Source organism: Rhamphochromis longiceps, linkage group LG3 (assembly GCF_057381845.1).
Source record: "Rhamphochromis longiceps isolate RC_006_pf linkage group LG3, R_longiceps_female_GT1.1, whole genome shotgun sequence".
NCBI lineage: Eukaryota > Metazoa > Chordata > Actinopteri > Cichliformes > Cichlidae > Rhamphochromis > Rhamphochromis longiceps.
In genome coordinates, this window is record NC_140559.1 from 33,333,622 (window position 1) to 33,356,450 (window position 22,829).

At 42.0% G+C, this 22,829-nt stretch overlaps 1 protein-coding gene across 2 annotated transcripts in view; it reads left to right on the plus strand.

Annotated features, from left to right (window-relative positions):
• exoc6b (exocyst complex component 6B) overlaps positions 1 to 22,829 on the plus strand; it is a 131,949-nt gene that overhangs the window by 8,670 nt on the left and 100,450 nt on the right. For both annotated transcript variants that reach the window (XM_085394985.1, XM_085394993.1), the window contains exons 2-6: positions 11,679 to 11,844; positions 11,939 to 11,986; positions 12,082 to 12,172; positions 12,908 to 12,953; positions 13,933 to 14,137. In XM_085394985.1, the coding sequence (XP_085251111.1) occupies positions 11,679 to 11,844; positions 11,939 to 11,986; positions 12,082 to 12,172; positions 12,908 to 12,953; positions 13,933 to 14,137 (556 nt within the window). The remainder of the gene's footprint in view (positions 1 to 11,678; positions 11,845 to 11,938; positions 11,987 to 12,081; positions 12,173 to 12,907; positions 12,954 to 13,932; positions 14,138 to 22,829) is intronic.

Genomic DNA, 22,829 nt, shown 5'->3' on the forward strand with positions numbered 1-22,829 from the left:
GTTTCTGTCTGCGTCAGCTGAGAATATTGAGCTTGGATTTCTGCAGATTTTTTTGTGCGTTCAATGCCCGTGGAGGTTGCATTGCTCATGTTTATTTCTTCAGAAACAGCTGAGTGCATCTGAGAGTTGTCCAGCTCCTCCTGAGCTGAAGAGGCTTTTAAAAAGTCGTGTATGTGTGCTGAGCTCCACCCTGTGTTTAACAGCATGCCGGCGGGGAGGTTTGTCAGATTTAGCCATTAATGACAGGGAACCTTTACGCATGTGCTCATTTTGTGGTTTTCCTACTGTAAAGTCATGGAAAATGCTTTTTCCTTATTGGGCTGCAGGTGTTTGTTTCAAATATGACAGAGAGGCTCAGTCTTTGTGTTGGATGTTCAGCCATGAGACTGCATGAGCCGCATGTTAAACTACAGCGCCAAACGACATTTGGCTCAGCTGTGTTGGTGTTGGGCTAAAATAAAATCTGCAATGATGCTCATTCGAGGTGTTGTGATGAAAACTGTTCATTTGCAAGGCCACTCATTGGCAGCAGTGCACCGGTTTCAAACAGGAGACTGTCAGCAGCTTCGGTCTGACTTCACCAGCAGCTTTTATTTTGAAGAAGAATTTCAGTAATGTTTTTAATTATTTTCGTCCTGTTCTCATTTATTATTTTACTAAAATAAAAGTTCTTTGCATTTTTGTTTTATTTTAAACATTTAGGAAAACTGTTTAAGTCAAACCTCATGTTAACCTTGTATACATAAAAATAAATGGTTGCCAGTCTGTTCCTCACAAAGAGGAACACAGCTTATTAATTTAACACAATGCCAGCAGATACTGTAAGCCATCTGTGTCAGATTATCACTGGACAAAGCCCTGATGATATTTAAGTCTGTCCATGGGAGGACGAGCATCTGATATTCACACTGTTGTTTATTGTCACAAAGTAGGTTTAGTGTTTACTAACATAATTAATCTGAGATCATGTGAGATGGTTGAGCAGAAGGCCATGGTCACTTAAGATGGAATGACTCTTTCATGGTCAGAAGTCAGATTAAGATGGTCGTCTTTTGGCCATGTGTGCTCTAGAGAGGGTCACAGCTAGCTGCAGCTGCAGCAACTGAGCTTTCGAAATATGAGGAACACCAGTTAATCGACTGCAGATGGGGAAATGAGAAAAAAGAAGGAAAAATGAGTCACCAAACGTACCCTGGGCCAGTGTTGGTATACCTGGGCAGCCCGCCCAAATAAAAGCTGTGTGTGGAAAAGAGGCACTGAACACTATTGTGTGGCTTGTAGTTCATACTGGGAAGGAGTGAAAGCTCTCTGGAGGAGACGTTCTTGGTCATCTGTTTGTTTTCTGTGTCCTCACTAACGTCTTCCACTGAAAACTAACACACTCTGAGAAAGTCTCCGTCTCAAGGGTTCAACTAGTCAGAGAAGAGTGGGAGGAACCCACCACAAGCTTGTTAGATCATGTACACACCGATCCACACACACCCTGCTGAGTCATCATTCTGCACTTGAAACACACACACACACACAATCAGGGGTTTGCTGCACGTCTTAAGTGGGTTAAGATCCTATTTAGCTAGCTGTCGAGCAGTCAGCAAACTCCTCTCCAAAGATCCTTGGATAGAAGACACACACACACACACACACACACACACACACACACACAGAGAGCAGCTGTTCACAATGATGTCATAACTGAGAGCAGCTTTGTTGAACTTCTACCAAACTTTTACGCTTTGGGAACCACAGCTTCCCTTACCCCCGTCTTTATTGTGAGCTTGTTTTCACTCTGCGTACGCCTCTTATAATTTGCATCTATATGAGCAGCCCTCATCTCTTCATACTGTAATGGGTAATGGTTTCTCTGATGCAGCAGCAAATGCATATTAACCTGCATGTGATATGTTACAGTATTTTTAACATTATAGGATTAATTTAATTGTCAATTTCCACTTACAATGGCTCAACGTAACATTTTTACTTCACTGAGCTCCCTAAGCCAATAGATCGCCCTATAGCTTAATTTAGAAGAATGTAGACTAATGTATGAGTTGATTTGTATTTAAAAACTATTAGTAAGTCATTTAATAACTGAATAACTAAATGTGGTGTGCTGTAGGGCTGGGCCATATTATACCGTTCACGGTAATACCGGTATAATGTTAGGCAACGATAGGAAAATGAAATATCGCGATAGAATATGAGTAAAACGTGCATGCGCAGTGCCTTTGTTTTCATACGCACATGGCCGATTCTTGAGTGAAACAGATGAACCAGAATTGGTTTGTAAAAATGGTGCAACTTCAGTGATGTGGAACTGGTTTGGTGTTTGTCCGTCAGATACACAACAAAGCACATTTTTTTGCAGAAGATGCAAGCGGCCGTCGTTATTGTCGTATTTGTCGGACTAAGATGCTCTTAAATCTGGGAGTAATCTGGGTCCTAAACTCCGTATCTTCAGGTCAAACGAACACTGCAGCATCACTGAGAGTTAAAAACTGTCTAAACTCTTTCATCTTTAATAAAAACGATCAGCATTGCTGCTTTACCAGGTGTAACTATGAAGTTTAATTTCCAGGCATCCATGAAAACAAAATTTATTACATTTAACGGAGTTAGAAGTTAGCAGGAAGCTAGCGGAAGTTAGCTCGCTAGTTTCGCTAGTTACCTAAGCATGATATTGCATGTTCTGACTGAGAGATTTCTGAAAAAATCAAACGTACAGCTCTGCTATCACTTCCAACATAAATGAAGAGAGGAAACTAAACAGCAGTGACGTTTGTAGGGTTACTGAAGTTGGGCTAGCTGGTATATAATGATGTGCTACGTGATCGCTAGCGACACAGCTATGTTAGCATAACATAAACAGTGAAGCTGGAGGACGAACACTAACACTTTTCCACTTATAAAAGTTAACGTGAAGGTTCTTCATGGTTAGAGACAAATGCAATCGCATGGCAGGATGCTGTAAACGGACCAAACTTCAGTCAGGAGAACAACTGAGATAATCCATCCACAATACGAGGTTAGTCATTAATATACTGCAACAACATGGGAATAGAGCAGAATTCATTCATTAATAAATCAATGGTACAGAAGTGGAGGAAGGAAGAAGAATGAGTTTAATAAAGTTTGATTTATCTGACTGCTTTGTTTCGCTTAATGTGCCTTATAATCCTGTGCACCTTATGGTCCGAAAAATGCGTACTGCACACTGCAGTTTAATGTTGCAAAGCACCTCTTTTTAACTTCAGTGGATATTATACATGGTTATGCTCAGGATATGTCAGCCCATTTCTACTGGAAATGCCTTTTGGTTAAACTTTCAGCAAGGAATTAGCATTTGCACTGTTACATTTTTATAAAGCTTTAATGTACATAAAAACCAGCTTCTTGTTTAAGTGAAAATAAATGGAAGGTTGTCTTTTTGCGCTAGTAAAGTTGTGGAGTTGTATTTTGTCCCGCATCAATTATATCGTCGGTTATATCGTTATCGCAAATTTTCAAATATATATTGTGATAAATATTTTTGGCCATATCGCCCTGCTCTAGTGTGCTGTTTTGCCTTCATGCTGACGACACCCTTCATTCTGCAGGTAGTGCTGTTAGAAAGAGAGAGAGCCCATGTCGCAGCAAAGGTTACAAGAAATCTCAATTTTTTCTACACAGCTGGCATTTTATCTGCATACAGTGCAGTGAGTTTTCACAGGACTCTGTGCAGGCAGGCATTAATTTATGCACAGCTCTCATAAGGTCCCATCACAGCATTTCACTCCTTCACCTTGATTCTTCTTTTTCAGCCGTTCTCATGTAGATTTGCTGCTGTGCTTGGGGGTCATTGTACTGTTGCAGGAACAACAAACAGCCTCACATTTGACCCTAGGATACTTTGTTAGACAGAGGAGTTCATGGTCAGCTCAGTAACTACTCAGACTGTTCAGGTCCTGTGGCTGCAGAACAAGGCCAAATCAACACCCCTCCACCACTGTGCTTGACAGCTGGTATGAGCTATTTGTTCTTAGCTCTTGGGTTTGTTGCAGTCTCTCTGAGCATTGCACAGTCTGGCCTTTGGCTGAATTTCCAATGAAATCCACTCCTGAGAAGACTGCGTGTTGTTAACACAGCTGAATGCTCCAAACCAGTAAACTACCAAAACTTCAGCCTTTAAAGAGGTGCTTACACTTTCATCAGTTAATCAAGTACATCTGATTAGCACCCACTTAGTTCCTGTAACAGCAGCAAACATGGACTCAGTTTATGCATAGAAACCTGTGAAATGTTTTTCACATGAATGCACAGACAGCTGATTTTTTTTTTTTTTTTTTTTTTTTTTTTTTTAAATGGCCTCCTAATTTATGTGGTGGTGTTGCTGAGTAAAACTGTCCACACGGGCGGTAAAAGCACGTCTGTTGTTTTTAATGTGAAAAGAGCTGTGCTGCTCATTATTGAGGGTCCATTACAGCCAGTGTGTTTGGGAAACACAGTCAGTGGCCCAAACAGGGGGGGGGGGGGGGGTGTGTGTGTGTGTGTGTGTGTGTGTGAGCGAGAGAGCAATCACACCATAGATTAGATTTAATCATTGCTTCTAATCACTACATTGCTTTGTAGTGAAACATCACTAACAGACCTGCGGAAGCCTCAAGACTAGCTCTGACCCTTCATGCACTGAAATGAATTACATCAGAGCATTTATGGATATCTGTCACAGATAAAGGAAGCGGCGTAACAGAGATGGAGCCTGGCCATCGCAAGATCTTAACGTCATGTCATCACAAATACATGAAAATACTGAAGATATCAGGATGCACAGTAATGTGGACACATACACTCAAGCCCCGAACGATTTAGAGGGAAGTGTTAGACGTGCTGCGCTCTATCAGATTACACCGAAAAATGAAGTAGTACTTGTTTCCTCCATCACAGGTTATGGTGGTAGTGTCGTTTTGAGCTGTTAACTGTGATGGTCAGAGTAGATTAAAAAAGGATCACTTAAATTGTCCTATGAGAACTATGTAATGTAAAAGTAGCCAGTATTTGAATGTTTTAAGTGGTTTTAGAAGCTTATCATGTTGGAAGTGTCCAGTTTTCCTTTTCTGAAGGGATCTAAAGAGGTGAAAATCAAATATTTCTACACAAAGAAATACAGAGAAAATTAACTTTTTGTTGATGTTGATGAACCGGTGACTTCGGCGGTTTATCATTGCCAATATTGGAACTTTTATTGTGCATTTTTGAGCTGACAAGGAGCAAAACTAAGCAGCATGTCCTCTCCCCTTGCTCAATAGCAGACACCACCAGGCACTGAGTGAGTGAGAGACTCTTACCAGGCACTGCAGATGTGCTAACATGCTAATCTTAGTTTGTACACACAGGAAACCAGCCATTGTTTGGAGAATTCACCATAACATGAAGTGAAAACTTTCCACTATTGCCACCAAAAAAAGGGCACATGCTGCTGTGGCTTGTGTTATAGTTCTTGTGAACTGCCTCCCCCCAAAGCACTGAGGAAAAACAAATATGTGAGTTATAGAGATGAAAGACCGAAGGGATTTTCCTCATCCCCAAGGTAGAAAAACTAGGAGTGGACCAATGTCCTCCCTTCCGACTGCATCTACCCTCAGCAGTCTGTTTATTTATCACTGCCCTTGTTTGTACTTTGTTTTCTGCTCTGGTTTCATTAGCAGGCGGCAGTTTGCCTAAGTGTTTGCCAAAGGCAGGGCTTTATTATGTTTGTATGAGTGCATCTAAAGAAAGCAGTTAGTGACATCAGACCCTGCTGTACATGCTGGGCATTTCCTGGTCTGCAGGAGGAAGGAGGGGGGATTGTTAGCTGTACACAGGTAGGTGTGTGTGTGTGTGTGTGTGTGTGTGTGTGTGCTGCTTCAGGAAGGGGAAAAAACACAGGAAGTGCTGTGTTCATTATTACACAGAAATAACATGAGATTTTTCTACATCTGTCCTCTTGAGGTCGGGCGAATGGAGGCGTGCTTCATTTTAAATCTATGAATCCAGTTTTATGGTTTTGTGTGGTTTGTTGCAGGCTGTAGTTAGATTGTATAAAATGTAAGCTAGACATGTACTGACTAGAGATGGCACGATACCACTTTTTTATTTTTATACCGATATCATAAATTTGGATATCTGCCGATACCGATATGAATCCGATAGTGTTTTTTAATCAACAAAACTGTTTTTTAAATATCTTGCTGCATTTTGTATAAGTTCATACTCAAGTTTAAAAGAACAACTACACTAAAGCTATTCTGTTATACCTGTATGCAAAAAAAAATATTTCATAGTTCAGCAATACTGATCAATCTAATAAACTTAAACCTACACCATCCTCCCTATTCTGGTATTTTAAAGAGTACTTAGCATAAATATTAAGCAACCTAACTAATAGGGTACCAACTCCCAGCAACAACAAAAATAAATAAATAAAAAATAGGGAACCACCCCTCACGCGCCACCTCATGATGCTTAATCGACGTAATCAACCTTAATTTGATGCAGTGTGAAAAAAAATGCACAGAAATCAATTATTTTTCAAGAAATATTAAATAGATTCAACATCTTTCTTCAACAAAATTGCAGACTGCACAGATGGTACCTTCCCAAAGGAAAAAGTGCTATAGCTTACTAGGGTATATTCGACTTAATAGTCACTATATACAGTAATGGACTTCTATACATTTTACATCAGATTAAAACTTTGGGTGTAAGATTCAGATAATTATTTATTAAAAGCTAGACATTTTAAATGAGAATAAGAAAGAAAAGTATGTCTTTGTGCCCCCTTTTCCCTGTTCATGCCCTATCGGCCCCCCTGGCTAAACTTTGCTAGATCCGCCCCTGCACAGTTACCAGCCGTCAGCTACGTAGAAAAAGATCCTGGTGTAGAAAGTAATATTAAATAAATTCTAACAACAGCTTATCAAGCTTAAACGTGCTGCTGTTGTTCAGCCGCTGGTTTCCTCTTTCTGGTGCAAAGTGGGCCAAAAACCAAACAAGAGAGACGGACTCGCGACAGAAAAGCCGATCAGCTGATCGTTAAGCAGTTTCATGATTGAAGTAGCAGCAAGAAGAGGCAGTCGCTTGTTAAGCTTAACGCAGGAATGCTTTACAAACATTCAGAGATGGACTTACACACTTGCTTTACTTCTCTCCGGATAACTTTGTCGGAGATGAAATGCCGGGTTGCTAGCTGATGCTGATGAATTATAGATGGCAGCGATTTAGTACCTAACGGGTTGCTTTATAAAGTGTCTCATGACATGATGATGCTCACTGAAACTTTGTGTTCTTATTATAGATGGACCGATCTGATCTTATGTATCGGTCTGACACTGACCTAAATTACTGGATCGGAAATCGTATACAGAAAAGCACCTCACAAAACTTCAGACATAGCATAACCCAGCTCATAACCGTAGCACGGCGGAAGAGTATGCATCACGTGATAGAGCGGCTGTGGCGTGCGAGACCTGTCGGCGGTCTGGTTGAACATTTGGAGCCTCGCTACGTGCTTCCAAACCGGCTTTTAATCTCTGAGAAAGTTATCCTAGAGAAGTAAAGCAAGTGTGTAAGTTCATCTCTGAATGTTTGTGAAGCATTGCCATGTTAAGCTTCACAACTGATATATGTAGCCTCTCATTCTCTCTCTCTCTCTCCTGCTGCTACTTCAATCATGAAACTGATCAATGATCAGCTGATCGGCTTTTCTGTCGCGAGTCCGTCTCTTTTGTTTGTTTATCGCCCACATTGCACCAGAAAGAGGAAACCAGCAGTTGAACAACAGCAGCACGTTTACGCTTGATAAGCTGTTGCTACAATTTATTTAATGTTACTTTCTACACCAGGATCTTTTTCTACGTAGCTGACAGCTGGTAACTGTGCAGGGGCGGATCTAGCAAAGTTTAGCCAGCAGGCCAGGTAGGGCATGAACAAAAATTGCCCCCTCTTGAACATTAGAGAGGATGTAGATTTCATCCACTTATAAGACCTGAGAGCTATGGTCTGGGGTTTACATAAGTGGTCCACAGTTGTGCATGTGCTGTCAAAAAAAAAACTGCGCACCAGATAAGAAGTTGTCCGCTAGAGTGGGATTTTCACGGCATATTCTGCACCACATCTCTGTGCGTTCATCATTTGTTAGAAGCCAGCTCACCTCATGCAACCACTTTTCCAAGAATACGCGCTTCTTTTGCGGTTCGGACTCCTTTGGTGTTCCTCCACCTCCAAAGAAATGTCCAAAGTAATTGCTTAAAGGAGCTTCTTCGACATCTTCAAGAGTTCTAAACAAATGTCTGTCCTCCTCCAGAAAATCTTATGTACGCAAACGCGCGTTACAACTTCTTATCTGGTGCGCGTTTTTTATTTTTATTTTGACTTATGTGCACCCCTGGCTATGGTCATCTTTTATTTACAGCCTGTGATTTAAACATCAGCATTGTCCCAGACTTTCAGGATAAGTACGTCATCATGTAAATCTTGCAAAAATTTTCAGGATTTTCATGTTAAAGAAATGATCACAGCATGCAGCCCAACTCTTTGTCTTTGGAGCCTTCCATGCTGTGCGCCCTGCCTTTACAGGGGAAAACAAAGTGTGGATAAGAGGTATTTTGCTTTATTAATCCTCCTGTGTCACTGCCAGCACCACTTTAGTTTGTAGTGAGCTGAAAGCAACATTTGAGCTGAACTGCTTTGACTGTAGGAAAACTCTGAGTAGTTACCGTTTAATAGCTGTGTGATCTTCAATAATGAGTATAATCAGGGGCACAGTTACTCATTTTTCTAGAGTGAATATCCAAGTATGTTAAGTGGAAAATATGCAGTTTGCACAGTGAAGCTGCAAAGTTTCCCAACAATCACACATGGGAATAAAATAGAAAACATGCAGTTATTAGTTTTGTTTTTGTTTGACCAGCAGTCCAAAGACAGAAGAAATATATTCGGTCAGTACATTAAGCAAACTGCCCACATTAGTGTCGTTTTTTTTTTTTTATTGATTAAAAGATTTTATGCATATGAGGAGAATTTATCAGTATTGACTGTTTGAGCTAAAAATCACAGCACAGACTGCCCATAAGCCCTGGAGCAATGCGGTGAACTGGAAGCTGCTATGGTCAACCCCAGCTGTGAATGATGGATTACAAGCGACCTCTACTGGAGATTTAGAGGAGATGCAGTTGTTTTCTTTACTGTTCTTCTTTTAGAAGAAGCAGTAACCTGTGCACGGTTAATGCTTTGATTCTTTCCTGAATGCTATCATAGCCGATAAAGGTTGGCAGGTTTAGGATTAATTCGTTTTCAGATCAAAAGAGACAGAGGGAAGAAATAGTGCACGCTTGAAGCTTTCAGGCTTGGTGAGCTAACTTCAGATTTAACTGTGGGTTCGACATGTTATGAAGGTTATTCATTGGTTGGACCTGCTTTGGAGGAGGATTTGATAGGGGATATAAATGATCTGGTCATTGATGTAAAAAATAGCATTGCTCATGGCAACAGGGCCTTTTCCTGATGAGCATCGGGGAGAAACAGATTCTTAAAAACACATTTAAGATCAATTTTAAGCCTCAATAAGGGATTCTCAAACAGGATGCTTGCTTCTTTTTGGATTTTATTTATTGCTGTTCATAAAGATAATCATTGTAAATGATTGTGTTAACAAGATTGTTAGTTAAAGTTCTTTATTAGGAGCAAAGTTCTACAAGAAAGATACGTTACTGAGAAAGTGCGTTGGCACTCTGTGGTAGTATTGTAGACGATGTTAAACTTAATCATCATCTCTGCCTCCTGATGACCTGCTTGCTGATTCGATTCAATTTTGCCTCAGTCAGAAATATTATAATTCTAATCACTTATCAGTACTGATACATGTGAGACTTCATCAGCGGTGTGAGCATCACAGCAGATGCCTTTGTGTCAGAAAAACACGAGATAAACAGCAGATTTTCCTGGCCTGACTTTTTATAGCAGATAACCTTAAAAATATTCTGCAATTTTGCATAATTTTTAAAAGTTTAAATTTCTTCAGTACTGAAAAGCAGAACAGGCTTTCCTGTCAGAGGTCATTTGAGGTATATATTAAAAAAATAGACAGCAGCTGACAGCACTGTAAACAACGGTAGACTGGTGGGTAATAAGCGAATGAATAATGTGGAAAACAGATTTGAGACGGGAAACTGTTCTTGATGTACAGAGAGAGAGAGAGCTGTGCAGGAAGTGTGATTTTTATCAAAACAGCAAAAGTAAGAGGGAATTCATGATGATGTTATCAAATGTGAAGTGTAGTTTGCTGCTTCTTTTGCTGCTGGTTCAGTGAATTTTTGTTGGAGAGACTAAACCTGCAGCTCAGAATGTAGCGCAAAAAAGTGAGCCGACGGCGTGTCCGTAGGGTGAGAAAGCCGAGAAAAAGAAAGCTGATTCTGATGCGTCTTTGTGTGGAATCCGTTTTCCTGCTCTCTCATTTGCTGTTTGGTGGTTGTTGAAGTTGTTTTGTGAGCTTTAACCTGAGATTCTGGCAAAATACATATTTAAAAGTCTATTCAGGATTTAATGAAGCGATATCGCTTTATTCAAGCTACTCACCTCCCTCTATCCACCTGCACTTTCAAACGTACACACGAAGGACTACAGGAATATCTGGAACACGGCCAATCAGAGTTCCCGCCCCTGACTATCTCTGATTGGTTTAGACCACGATAGGGGTGTAATGTTGTTGACCACACAAAGACTCGAACAGCTGCTGGTCACACCGGTGCGACCTAGGATTTTTTTTTTAGTCTCACCATTGGTCGCACTCTAGAGCCCTGGTGTGTGTGTGTGTGTGTGTGTGTGTGTGTGTGTGTGTGTGTGTATAAAACATCTTCCAGGTTTTATCAGGTTTGTGTTTCTTTGTAAATTCAGCTGCTCTGCTGCCTGCACTGTGCTGTGTAGGTGAGCGCCCTCATGGCGAGTCTGATAAACACTAGGATGATGTGTTTAGTTGATCTCCAACATCATGTGACCTGAGCACCTGATTTCTTGGGATCAGTGAAGCCACAAAAAATGTATGAATGACAATACTGCAAAACATAAAGAATCAGGTAAATGAATTATTTAAATTAATTGAGAATAATACCAAAAATACATTTAGAGATAAATCAATTCAGCTAAAATGTGAGTTTCTATTTAATTCTATGTAACTCCATCTCTATTAGTAGACTTTCCCTTACTATTGACTATCCCATTTCATTTTCCGTTATACAATACAGTGGTGTGTTACATGGGTTTAAGGTGGGGGTACAATTACATCAGGGATCAGCTCTCAGCTCCTCCTCGTTTGCAGTGATGATGAAAAGTCTGACAGATGAGGTCAGGCAGGAGTCTCTGTGGAGAGAGGTGGAGCTATGCTTTGGATAGAAGATTCATGACTGTAGTGAAGGAGGACATGCAGAGGGTTAGTGTGACAGGAGGATGGTGGGGATAGGGTGAGATGGAGGCAGACGATCTGCTGTGGTGACTCCTTCAGGGAGCAGGTTACAGCAGGAGGATTATTAAAAAACAAAGTTTTGTGTCACTGTTGGTCCTAAATAAAAGTACTCTTAGAATTTAAAATGACTTAAATGACTTTAAAAATAAATAAACAGAATATTTTTTACCAGCAGTCTTCTCTTTCTTTTCTTCTTGTTCGTCTTCAGGTCGGTGTACGATGGTCAGGAGCATGGCCTGTTCATGGAGAAGCTGGATGCTCGGATCAGGAACCATGACCGAGAGATCGAGAAGATGTGCAACCATCACTTCCAGGGGTTCGTGGACTCCATCACAGAGCTGCTGAAAGTGCGAGGAGAGGCGCAGAAGTTGAAGGTAAGGCGTGCCGGTGAGGTCTGCGCCACAGGTACGATGGCGAGCTTGACTGTAAAGCATCTGAATTAATGTCTTCCTCCTTTGTGTCTCTCAGAGTCAGGTGACTGAGACTAACGGGCATCTTCAGGAAAATGGCAAAGAGGTAAAAGCTCACAGGTTCACACAGAGAAGTCCTGCAGGCTTCTGCTTACATCCTCACTGATGTTGCTCTCGTCACCTCTTCCTCCTGCTATTTAGCTCACCACCTCCATGGAGGAGCTCAGACAGTGTCGGGTGCAACAGAGAAACATCGCCACCACGATAGACAAACTGACGCACTGTCTACCAGGTAACACCCAAACACTCAGTGTGAATCCCCCTTTATTGTATCTGCTCTGTTTATTATTGTTTTAGAAGATTAATCATCGTTTTGAGGCAGTAAACATACTTGAAATTTCTGCACATACATTAGGTCGGGTGAAAATGTGTGGGTTTCCTAGGTCTCACCCAAAACGAGGGGAGCAAATGGCTTTGCAGCCCCAGCTACAAATGACAAAAGATGCGCTCCCCTGCTTTGGTTTCACGTGCACATATGAGGTTTGGTTTAACACAGGAGTCGTGCCCTGAGCACAACAGGAAGTTTTGTTCTAGTGTTTTCAAGTTTCTCCCATATGCACATATACAAACGCACATATACTGGCAGCGTGTGGTGATAATGATGTCACATCTGCTGGCACCGCAGCAGAGTTGTAACCCCAAGTGCACGATTGTGTCAGTTTTTGCTGCCAATTTAATGGAGCTCAGAGATACACAGTTGAAATGTAGAGGCAACTGTTTGAAAGCTCTTTTTGGAAAAATAAAAACCACTCTGCCAAGTCTTTACTTCCAGTTATGACTTCATTGTTATTGGCACTGATGTGGCCTTACTGTCGGAGTTGTGAAACCTATTTTTCAGGAGTGAATGTAAGGATGATGCTACATTTGAATGGATGCAATCAATTTCCTGAGATTTCCTTCCCGGGGTGATTGAGCACGAGTTTCCTTTCTCGGACTAATTACTGTTTTTTTCCTTCTTTCCTTCCAGTTCTTGAGATGTACAGCAGACTTCAGGAGCAGATGAGGGCCAAACGGTAATCATCGAGTCTTTTTCTTTGTTGATGTGAATATATTTTCTAAAGGTGTCGTGCTGTTCTCATTCCAAGTGTGGGGAACACTGCTGTTTGGTCAGAGCTACTACTGTATGGTACATATCTGTATAACTTGACATCCTTCTTGGATCATGTAGATCAGGGGTGCCCAATCCCGGTCCTCGAGAGCTACCGTCCTGCAGCTTTTAGATGCATCCCTACTCCAACACAGCTGAATCAAATGGTTTGATTACCTCTTCAGCATGCCATCGTGTTTGGCAAAGGCCTGATAACAAGCCATTCATTTGATTCAGCTGTGTTGGAGTAGGGATGCATCTAAAAGCTGCAGGACGGTAGCTCTCGAGGACCGGGATTGGGCACCCCTGATGTAGATGTTTGCTTGCTGGCAGCCACAAGATGGAGCCAGAGCACTTCCTTGAGCAGCTGAGACAATTTCGCTGCTTCTTTCTTCCCCTTCTCTGTCCTCGGGCTGCCTCTAGATAGGAGTCTTGGCTGGTCATAAATTTGTCATTTTGTTTGTGTATTTTTCCCCGTCTCCCTGTCCCGCGGCTGCTGGGCTCTCAGAGAGCAGGAGGAGGTCAGCCAAAAGCGAACGCTCCTCGAGAGGGAGAGCCTGTGTTTGAGCGATGCAGTGGAGTGAAGTGGGCTGAAGTGTCTGGGGGATTTCTGTGCTGCCAAATCTCCGTGAGGTGTATCGGAGTGTGTTTATTTCTCTGTGTGTGCGAGCACTCCTAGGTTGTTGGGTGTTTTTTGGTCATGCATCTGTGTGTCTGTCAGTTTTGCAAGTGGAAATTAACATGTTCAAAACGAAACCAGATTAGCTGCGTTCAGGCGTGAAAGCTGAAAAAAAACAACGTTTGGCTTGAGACGAGTCAGACTTCATCCTGAACTTTCAAACCAGCTCACTGAGTGACTGAACAAACAAGCTGACTGCACTTTTCCAAATGCTTTGTCTCTGTAGGTACTACCCCGCGCTGCGAACGTTAGAACAGCTGGAACAGACGTGTCTTCCCAAAGCGGGTCAGTACCGGTTCTGCTCCATCATGGCTGAAAACATCCCCAAACTGAGGATACAGATCCGCGACACGGCCATGTCACAGCTGAGAGACTTCCTGGAGAGCATTCGGAAACACTCGGATAAGATAGGCCAGACTGCCATGAAACAGGTACACAAGCACCCAGAAACACTTTGGGCTGAGAAAGTTCAGCTGACATGCTCTCATTCACAGGAGATGACAGATTTACTAAATGTGGCTCTGTGAGTTTATTCTTGCACTGTGTTAGAGTAGCTTTGCGTGATTTACAGTTCAAAGCAATCCTCATTTATCTCGTTCTGGGCCTCGGTGCAGATCCTCAGCTCTGTTTCTCTTTTCCAACTTCATTCTAATTGGCTGCCCCTCCCAAACAAAAGATTTAAACTACAGGTGGGTGTGGCCTTTTGACTGAGAGGACCTTATTAGGGATACGTCTACTTATACAGAGAGAAGAGCAGAAAACTGTATTACAGCAGCCAAACAGCCACAAACTAGATGTGTTTTGTTAGTGGGTTCTGAACTGTGCCAGAGACCTTCACTCTGCTGTGATGGTAGCGCCCTGTGGGTTGTGATGGATTGACCCTTTCTTGGAGTTTTTATCATTATTAAACTGATGGAACAGTCAGTTTGACATCTTAAAGTTCAAGATTCACACAGATAAATGTTGTAAAGGTGAGTACAGGAGCTGTGTGTGTTCTTGGATTATCCCTGGAATGAGTGAAACAGGGGTAATACATCTGCCTATATTCATCATATTTTAGAGATCTGCTTCCGTTTTCGAGTTACATAATATAAAAGGTGACACTTTCAACAATTGTTTTCAGAGGTTAGGGTTTGTATCAGGTGTGTTTTTGAGGACCATTTTTAAACCTTAACTTAATCTTCTGGCTTTATCTGGTGCTCAGGAGATATTGGAGCTAACAACAGAGCACAGCAATGTGCCACAAGTGGACAGAACTCTGCTTTTCAAGATCTTTTTGGCAAAGTGAGGACATTCAGCCTGTCTTCACCTTGAAATAGGCTTTGAATGTCAAGACCTGTTTGATGGTTAAGGCTCAGTTTTTAGGTTATAAATCATTTACTTAGTCAAAAGAGCAAACGTGGGTAGCAAAAGTTTCACATGGTGCAAACTGCTAGAAATTTGAATAAAATGTGGTTTAGGCCTTTACCCACAGGGTATATTGTGAAGAAATAACATGAGTTTTTCTAGATGTGAACTTGTTACATACACACTGATCACGTCTAAGGAGGCACAGAAAGGATTTCAGAGAGCCGATTGACCCGGAGCAGCATCTAGCTGTGTATCTGAGGTAAAATAGTATTTTCACATCGTCGTACATTCAGCACTGCATGCTATGAATGCAGCTGTTGCCAAATGCACTGATCTGATTGGTCAGATCTTTTTATTCACACGTGAAAATCAGAAAAAATCTAACTTGATGGGGAAAAAACTATATTTATCCTGTGACAGTATGCGGTCGGTGTGAGCGGCTGCATTAAGGGTAAGGAAGTCCAAAAATATGAATGTTCTTAACATTTCACAGATTTTACGCATCTGCTGTGTAACGTCGTTTGGTGTCTTTGATGAAGACTGTATGTTACTGCCTGTCTAACTGACTTCATCCTACAACTGATTTTTGTTGTTCATCTTTTCTGTCTGATAATTGGAAGCAGCCTCTGTGCGTGCGCGTGTTGCTCTGTGGTTCCACTGCCAGTAAGCAAGTACGTTGGCTTGTCAAGGAACATGCACGCACACATGCACGCACACATGCACGCACACATGCACGCACACATGCACACACAAAGATGTGTGTGCAGCTTTTCTCCGCTTACCTCATTGTTTTGTTTTTTTTCTTCAAGGATAAGGAAGTTATATATGTCTGTGTGTTTTATGTTCTCTTGTGGTATCCGTAGCTCAGAGTGAAGGCCTCCTTGTTTATTTGCGGGCTTCCATTATTTGGGGAATGTTGTTCCATGGAAGTGCAGGATGAAGGGATGGGAATGATGAAGGAGTGGTTCACGACAGATGTACGAGTGGATGGAGGCTCAGAGTAAAGCACGCTGCACATTTGCTTCTGTTTTACATTCTAATAATTACTTCCCTCATTAGTGCTGGTGCTTTGGGACATTGAGCAGTGGTGCACCGCTCTTCTGCCGGCCCATCCAAAGCAGCAGCCGTTCAGTCAACCTGCAACTTAAATACAGATACCCACAGATGTATTTCAATTCAACAGTAAATGTAATATTATATAGTAAATCTAAGTTCTCTACGATCTCAAAGATAAATGCCATTTTTACCGAAGATCAGTCAATGGCACCCAGCTTTTGGTTTTCTGCTGGTTACTTGGGTCCAGAGTAGACCCAGGACACGCTGGATGGATTACATCCCTTGGCTTGGCTCAGCTGGGTTGGGAATGATTTGCTGAATAGTTTTTGCTGAAAAGCATCTCTGGGTCTTGTTCAGGAGTGAGGGAAGTAAGGTGCAGTGTTTGCTTTATCAGCCAGTTGTGGTGAAGCGAGAGCTGAAATTCAAAGCTAAGCTGCAGATTAACCTGTCATCTACGTTTTATGGCCTCAACCTGTGGCTAGTGTCCAAAAGAATCAGACTGTGAATACCAGTGAGCTTTACGAATTGATGCCATAGGTGAGTCTACTGAATGGACGAGTGGTAGCACAGGGGGCAGTCAGTATGTTAAGAAGGGAAGAAGCCTCTTGGATGAGAAGAACAGCAGATGAAGCTGAAAGCATTTTTTCACAACAATCACTAGAAGAATAAAGTTGTGTTATAAAAGTATTTGACTTTAACTTACTTGAGAAGGTTCATGCACTCAGGCAGGCTATATTTGCTTCTTATTGGGAAGAAAAAAAGATTCAGAGAGTTTGTTAAACATTTCCTACAGGCGAGAAGCTATCAGATGTTCAAATTGTTTTACAGACACCTTACTGTGCATGTATTAGGTGGTAGTTTGAAGCCCCCCCGGGGGGGAAAAGTTAACATGCATTGTTTAGTTTTTTTGTCCTCTAGATGTCACTAGAGGATCTCGCTTCATAATCTTGCTGCTTCTGGTTGGCAGTTAGTTTTAAAGGTTACCATCTAGAAAAAAACAACAACAAACACCCAGAGCAGGTCACAGGGGTCAGTGCATGGTCTGAGGATTTCCAAACTATTTGAACTTCACTTGAGTTTTCAGAGTGACCTTTTAGACAGCTGCCATCGCTGTGGAAAGATGTTGCTGTTGATCCAGCACTTCACAAAGAACCTTTTATAGTAGTTTTCCTTCAATTTGTCACATCTTTGTGGGAGAAAGTATTTATTTTCTCTCTGAGGAAGGAGGTGATGGACATTAAATAGAAATTATGATCACGCACAAGCAGTCCCCATTTATAACATCTGCACGCTAACAACCCTTCAGTGACCTTTGGGTGGGGGGTCCTTGGACCACAATTTGAGAGTCACTGGCGTAGAAAATCCACTTGCAGTCACTGAAGAAGCTAACCACTTACTCCCCTAACCACTAATTACAAGGAAGATTATGGAAACCCCAGCAGTCCAGCAGAACTGATACTGATACTGGGATTATGTTGTTGTATCAAATGTTTGGCTCTGAACACACACACCCTCAGTCGTAACTGTGTGTGTGTGTTTGGGACTGAATGTGCACAAGCAAAGTAGACGTTCTTCCCTTCCTTCCCTTCCCTTCCTTTCCTCCTCTGTCTCTCCTTCACTCTTTCTTCTTGTTCTGCTTCCATTTTTTCTGTCACTCCATCTCTTTCTCCCTCAGACAGTGTGTCTCTCTGCTGCGCTCTGTTCCAAATTAGCTCCAGCTCTCTACCCGGCCGTCGTTACAACTCCCTCAACCAAGGATGTGAAAATAAATAGATCTGGGGGGAAAGAAGAGGTGGAGGAGATTGAGGAGTGCAAATGGCTTACAATGGAGCTATTGTCTGCTGCCACATGCCCATGGAAGTGGAGGAAGAGGAAAGAAGAAGAAGAGGGAGGATCAAAGAAAAAAGTAGAAGATGGTTAAAGAAGAATAAAGTTGCGGGGGGTGGGGTGGGGGGGTTTAGATGTATAGAAACAAGAAGAGGAAACTGGGGAATTATCGGGAGGGATTATGATGGATGAGGGGCAGGAAAAAAGATGTAGAAGTTAGGAGGAGATGAAGAGGTAAGGGAGATATCTGAAAAAGAGTAGCAGAAGGATGCTGAGAGCCAAAAAAGACGACAGGAAGGTGACGAGAGAGTGAGGAAGATGGGACAAAAAATTGGTATTTCATTACAAAAAGCACGCCTTCAGGGAAGCCGTTTCACTGAAGCCTGGAGTTCTATAAATACAGTGGGGCAAAAAAGTATTTAGTCAGCCACCGATTGTGCAAGTTCCCCCACTTAAAATGATGACAGAGGTCAGTAATTTGCACCAGAGGTACACTTCAACTGTGAGAGACAGAATGTGAAAAAAAAATCCATGAATTCACATGGTAGGATTTGTAAAGAATTTATTCGTAACTCAGGGTGGAAAATAAGTATTTGGTCACCTCAAACAAGGAAGATCTCTGGCTCTCACAGACCTGTAACGTCTTCTGTAAGAAGCTTTTCTGTCCCCCACTCGTTACCTGTATGAATGGCACCTGTTTGAACTCATCATCTGTATAAAAGACACCTGTCCACAGCCTCAAACAGTCAGACTCCAAACTCCGCCATGGCCAAGACCAAAGAGCTTTCGAAGGACACCAGGAAAAGTATTGTAGACCTGCACCAGACTGGGAAGAGTGAATCTACAATAGGCAAGCAGCTTGGTGTGAAAAAATCAACTGTGGGAGCAATCATCAGAAAATGGAAGACATACAAGACCACTGATAATCTCCCTCGATCTGGGGCTCCACGCAAGATCTCATCCCGTGGGGTCAAAATGATCATGAGAACGGTGAGCAAAGATCCCAGAACCACACGGGGGGACCTGGTGAATGACCTGCAGAGAGCTGGGACCAAAGTAACAAAGGTCACCATCAGTAACACACTACAACGGCAGGGAATCAAATCCCGCAGTGCCAGACGTGTTCCGCTGCTGAAGCCAGTGCATGTCCAGGCCCGTCTGAAGTTTGCCAGAGAGCACATGGATGATACAGCAGAGGATTGGGAGAATGTCAGGTGGTCAGATGAAACCAAAGTAGAACTTTTTGGTATAAACTCAACTCATCGTGTTTGGAGGAAGAAGAATACTGAGTTGCATCCCAAGAACACCATACCTACTGTGAAGCATGGGGGTGGAAACATCATGCTATGGGGCTGTTTTTCTGCCAAGGGGACAGGACGACTGATCCGTGTTAAGGACAGAATGAATGGGGCCATGTATCGTGAGATTTTGAGCCAAAACCTCCTTCCATCAGTGAGAACTTTGAAGATGAAACGAGGCTGGGTCTTCCAACATGACAATGATCCAAAACACACCGCCCGGGCAACAAAGGAGTGGCTCCGTAAGAAGCACTTGAAAGTCCTGGAGTGGCCTAGCCAGTCTCCAGACCTCAACCCCATAGAAAATCTGTGGCGGGAGTTGAAAGTCCGTGTTGCTCGGCGACAGCCCCAAAACATCACTGCTCTCGAGAAGATCTGCATGGAGGAATGGGCCAAAATACCAGCTACTGTGTGTGCAAACCTGGTAAAGACCTATAGTAAACGTTTGACCTCTGTTATTGCCAACAAAGGTTATGTTACAAAGTATTGAGTTGTATTTTTGTTATTGACCAAATACTTATTTTCCACCCTGATTTACAAATAAATTCTTTACAAATCCTACCATGTGGATTCATGGATTTTTTTTTCACATTCTGTCTCTCACAGTTGAAGTGTACCTCTGGTGCAAATTACTGACCTCTGTCATCATTTTAGGTGGGGGAACTTGCACAATCGGTGGCTGACTAAATACTTTTTTGCCCCACTGTATAAGATGGGCCTTTTCAAGTTTTGAACCTGCGTATGCTGTCAAAACACATCAAATAGCAGGACACTTATTCAGTCCAGTCGCTGTTTACACCAGAGATTGATTTAAATCTTGTAGAGTAGCTTTGCATGATGCTGGAAGGGCTTCCCTCGCTGGAAGCCCTTGTAAAGAGAGGGTTTACACGGTGTATCCCTCTCAATCGCATGTCATACAAAATCAGGAGTGGGGAAAAACGAGTGCGTAGAGGAGTCTGAAATTTTGTCAAATGTGACAAAGGGTTTGCGACAATTAAATATTTTTGCTGTACTTTATGCTTTTACCTTCAAAAAACTTCCAAAATCTCTGGGAGTGAGTTTAGGCTTTCAGTCCACCGTTTACCTCAACTGTCAGTTTGACAGGTGAGAAGCGATACAAGTCAGCGAAGTCGCTTTTGTCTGATGACAGTTTAGGGCAGGGGTCCCCAACCCCCGGGCCATGGACCGGTACTGGTCCATGAGTCGTTTGGTACCAGGTTACGAGAGTTGAGGCTCAGGTGTGAAATTTATGGTTTTTGGGGTTTTTAATTGTTCTTTTGTTAATCGTTTTTATCGTTAACTGTGTTTCCCTGGGTCTTTTCCTGTGTATTATGAATAAATATATATATATTTTTTGGTACCAGTACTGGTTTTATTTTGTTGTATTTATCTGCAACACCTTAAAGGCTGGTCTGTGAAAATGTTGTCGGACAAACCGGTCTGTGGCGCAAAAAAGGTTGGGGTCCCCTAGTTTAGGGTATCCTGAAGTTTTCTGTTGGCAAGTGCTGCTGTTAGCCTCTGTTAGTTGCTGATAGCTAGCATTAGTGAAACTTATTTTGAAGTAGGTCTTGTTTACTTTGGACACCTGTTGAACAAACTTTCACAAGATGTGATAATTTAATCAAACTGTTTATTTGAGGTAAAGTGAAATATTTTATTTTTTAGGACATGAGGCTAACATTAGTTGACACAACTATAGCTTATAACTACCTGCTGGTTTTATTTTATTTTATTATTATTATTTTTTTTATTGCTAGTTTTTTTGTCAGTTGTGCGGCGATGGGGAGACATGAGGGTCACATGTTTAATCTGCTGATAAATAATGGCAGCATCGATAATATATTTGTGGCTGATCTTCAGCCATGTACATAAAACGTGATCAGGTGGAACAGCGATCGACCTGCTGCTACGGGATCAGTTGTTAATGGATTAATTCTAAGTTCATGAGAATGCATTAACTACACAATAATAAGTGTATATTTATAAGTAGAATATTCTTTATTTCTATTTATAAACTCTAAAACAGTAGTGACTGTGAGCTTAATATGAGCATCAGAACTATAACAGCATGTATATGACAGAAAATAAGTAAAGCATAATAGGTCCTTTTGAAAGAGAACCAAGGGAGTGGAATTAGCCAGAATCCTCTGCCTTTGTCATTCTCCCATGACTCCCCTGTCATTTGTCATGTCTCTCTTTCTGTCTTGCTGTCCCATCATACCCCTCCTCCTCAAAATCTCCATGTCTGTCTCTCGTCCTTTCTTTCCACCTCCTCATCTTTCCATCTCCCTGCCTCCCTTCTTCATTCTCTTGTTCCTCTTGTTTTTCTGTTTCTTGTGTTCGCTTTCAACAGAGGACGAGTCTGGAGCTTCTGCTGTGTATTCAGTAGGCGCACACACACTCGTACACACTAATGGGAAACAGATTGCTGGGCCTGTGAAGTGGAAGAAGATTGATTACCTGTATCTAGTTACTGAACACACACATGCGTGTGCGTGCAACGAGGGTGGCTGAGGGCGCACGCTGGGTCGGTGTATTGAACCATCACAAGGGGAACAAAAATAAACTGTTATGGGCTGCTGTGTCACCCAGTCTGGACCCTGTGTGTGTGTGGTGTCTGCCGAATAATGCACCACAGTTCACTGCCATCAGACACCATTATTTCTGGCTGGCCGACTGTCTGCCAAAAAGTGATCTATAGTAGGGATGCCCCAGTCAGGTTTTAGCTTCGATCCTTATCCGAGTCATTTGTTACGGAGTATTTTTCTGTACAGAGTACCAATTTGATTCTTGTATGTTATTTCGAGTATTATCAGGATTGTTTTTCCAATACTGAACAAAATGCCAAATGAATACTAAAAAAAAAAAGGATTAGTAAAACGTTATCATAGCGTCAACTTTTCCTGCTCATCTTTGCTCAATTTTTCCTTTTAACTCTAACCTTTTGATACTCATTCTCTCTAGACTTAATTCGACAATGGCCTGCCAGCTTTTCTTCACCAAAACCAAATAAAAATAAACAAGTTTAATGTGGTTTTAGTGAGGTTTGGAGGTCCTTTTGAATAGATTTGTATTAGTTTTTTCATAATTTCAGTAGCCTTTAAAACAATTTAGTTCAATATTGAAATCATGTCCCCTGTGAGCACAGCTCTCGGTGACTGTGGGGAGGAAGTACTTGTGTTACCAGTGTAATGCAGCTTTTTGGGTCCCGGTATGTCACACTTTACTATTGCGCTATTGTCTTTTGTCCATGTCGCCACTTATGTAGATCAGGGCACTGTTTTCTTCCTCTGCATACGAAATGACATCAGCTCATTGTATCACATTTGTGCAGCAAGGAAAAGGGAACATGTTAGGAGGGATGCGTTGCACCCAATGCTGGTCACAATCAAGGTGCTGCATCAAAAACCTCCTTATGTTCGCTGTGGTCAGCTGTAGTTTAAGTGGATGATGCTAGTTTGACTGCAAATACTCGCTAACTGCTACCTGAGCAGCAGTAAAACTTGGAAAAAGTGGGAAACTGGGATCGGTGGCTGTTGGTCTTTGGAGAAAAAAAGTTGTGCCTTAGAGTCGCAGCCAACACTTTTCAAAG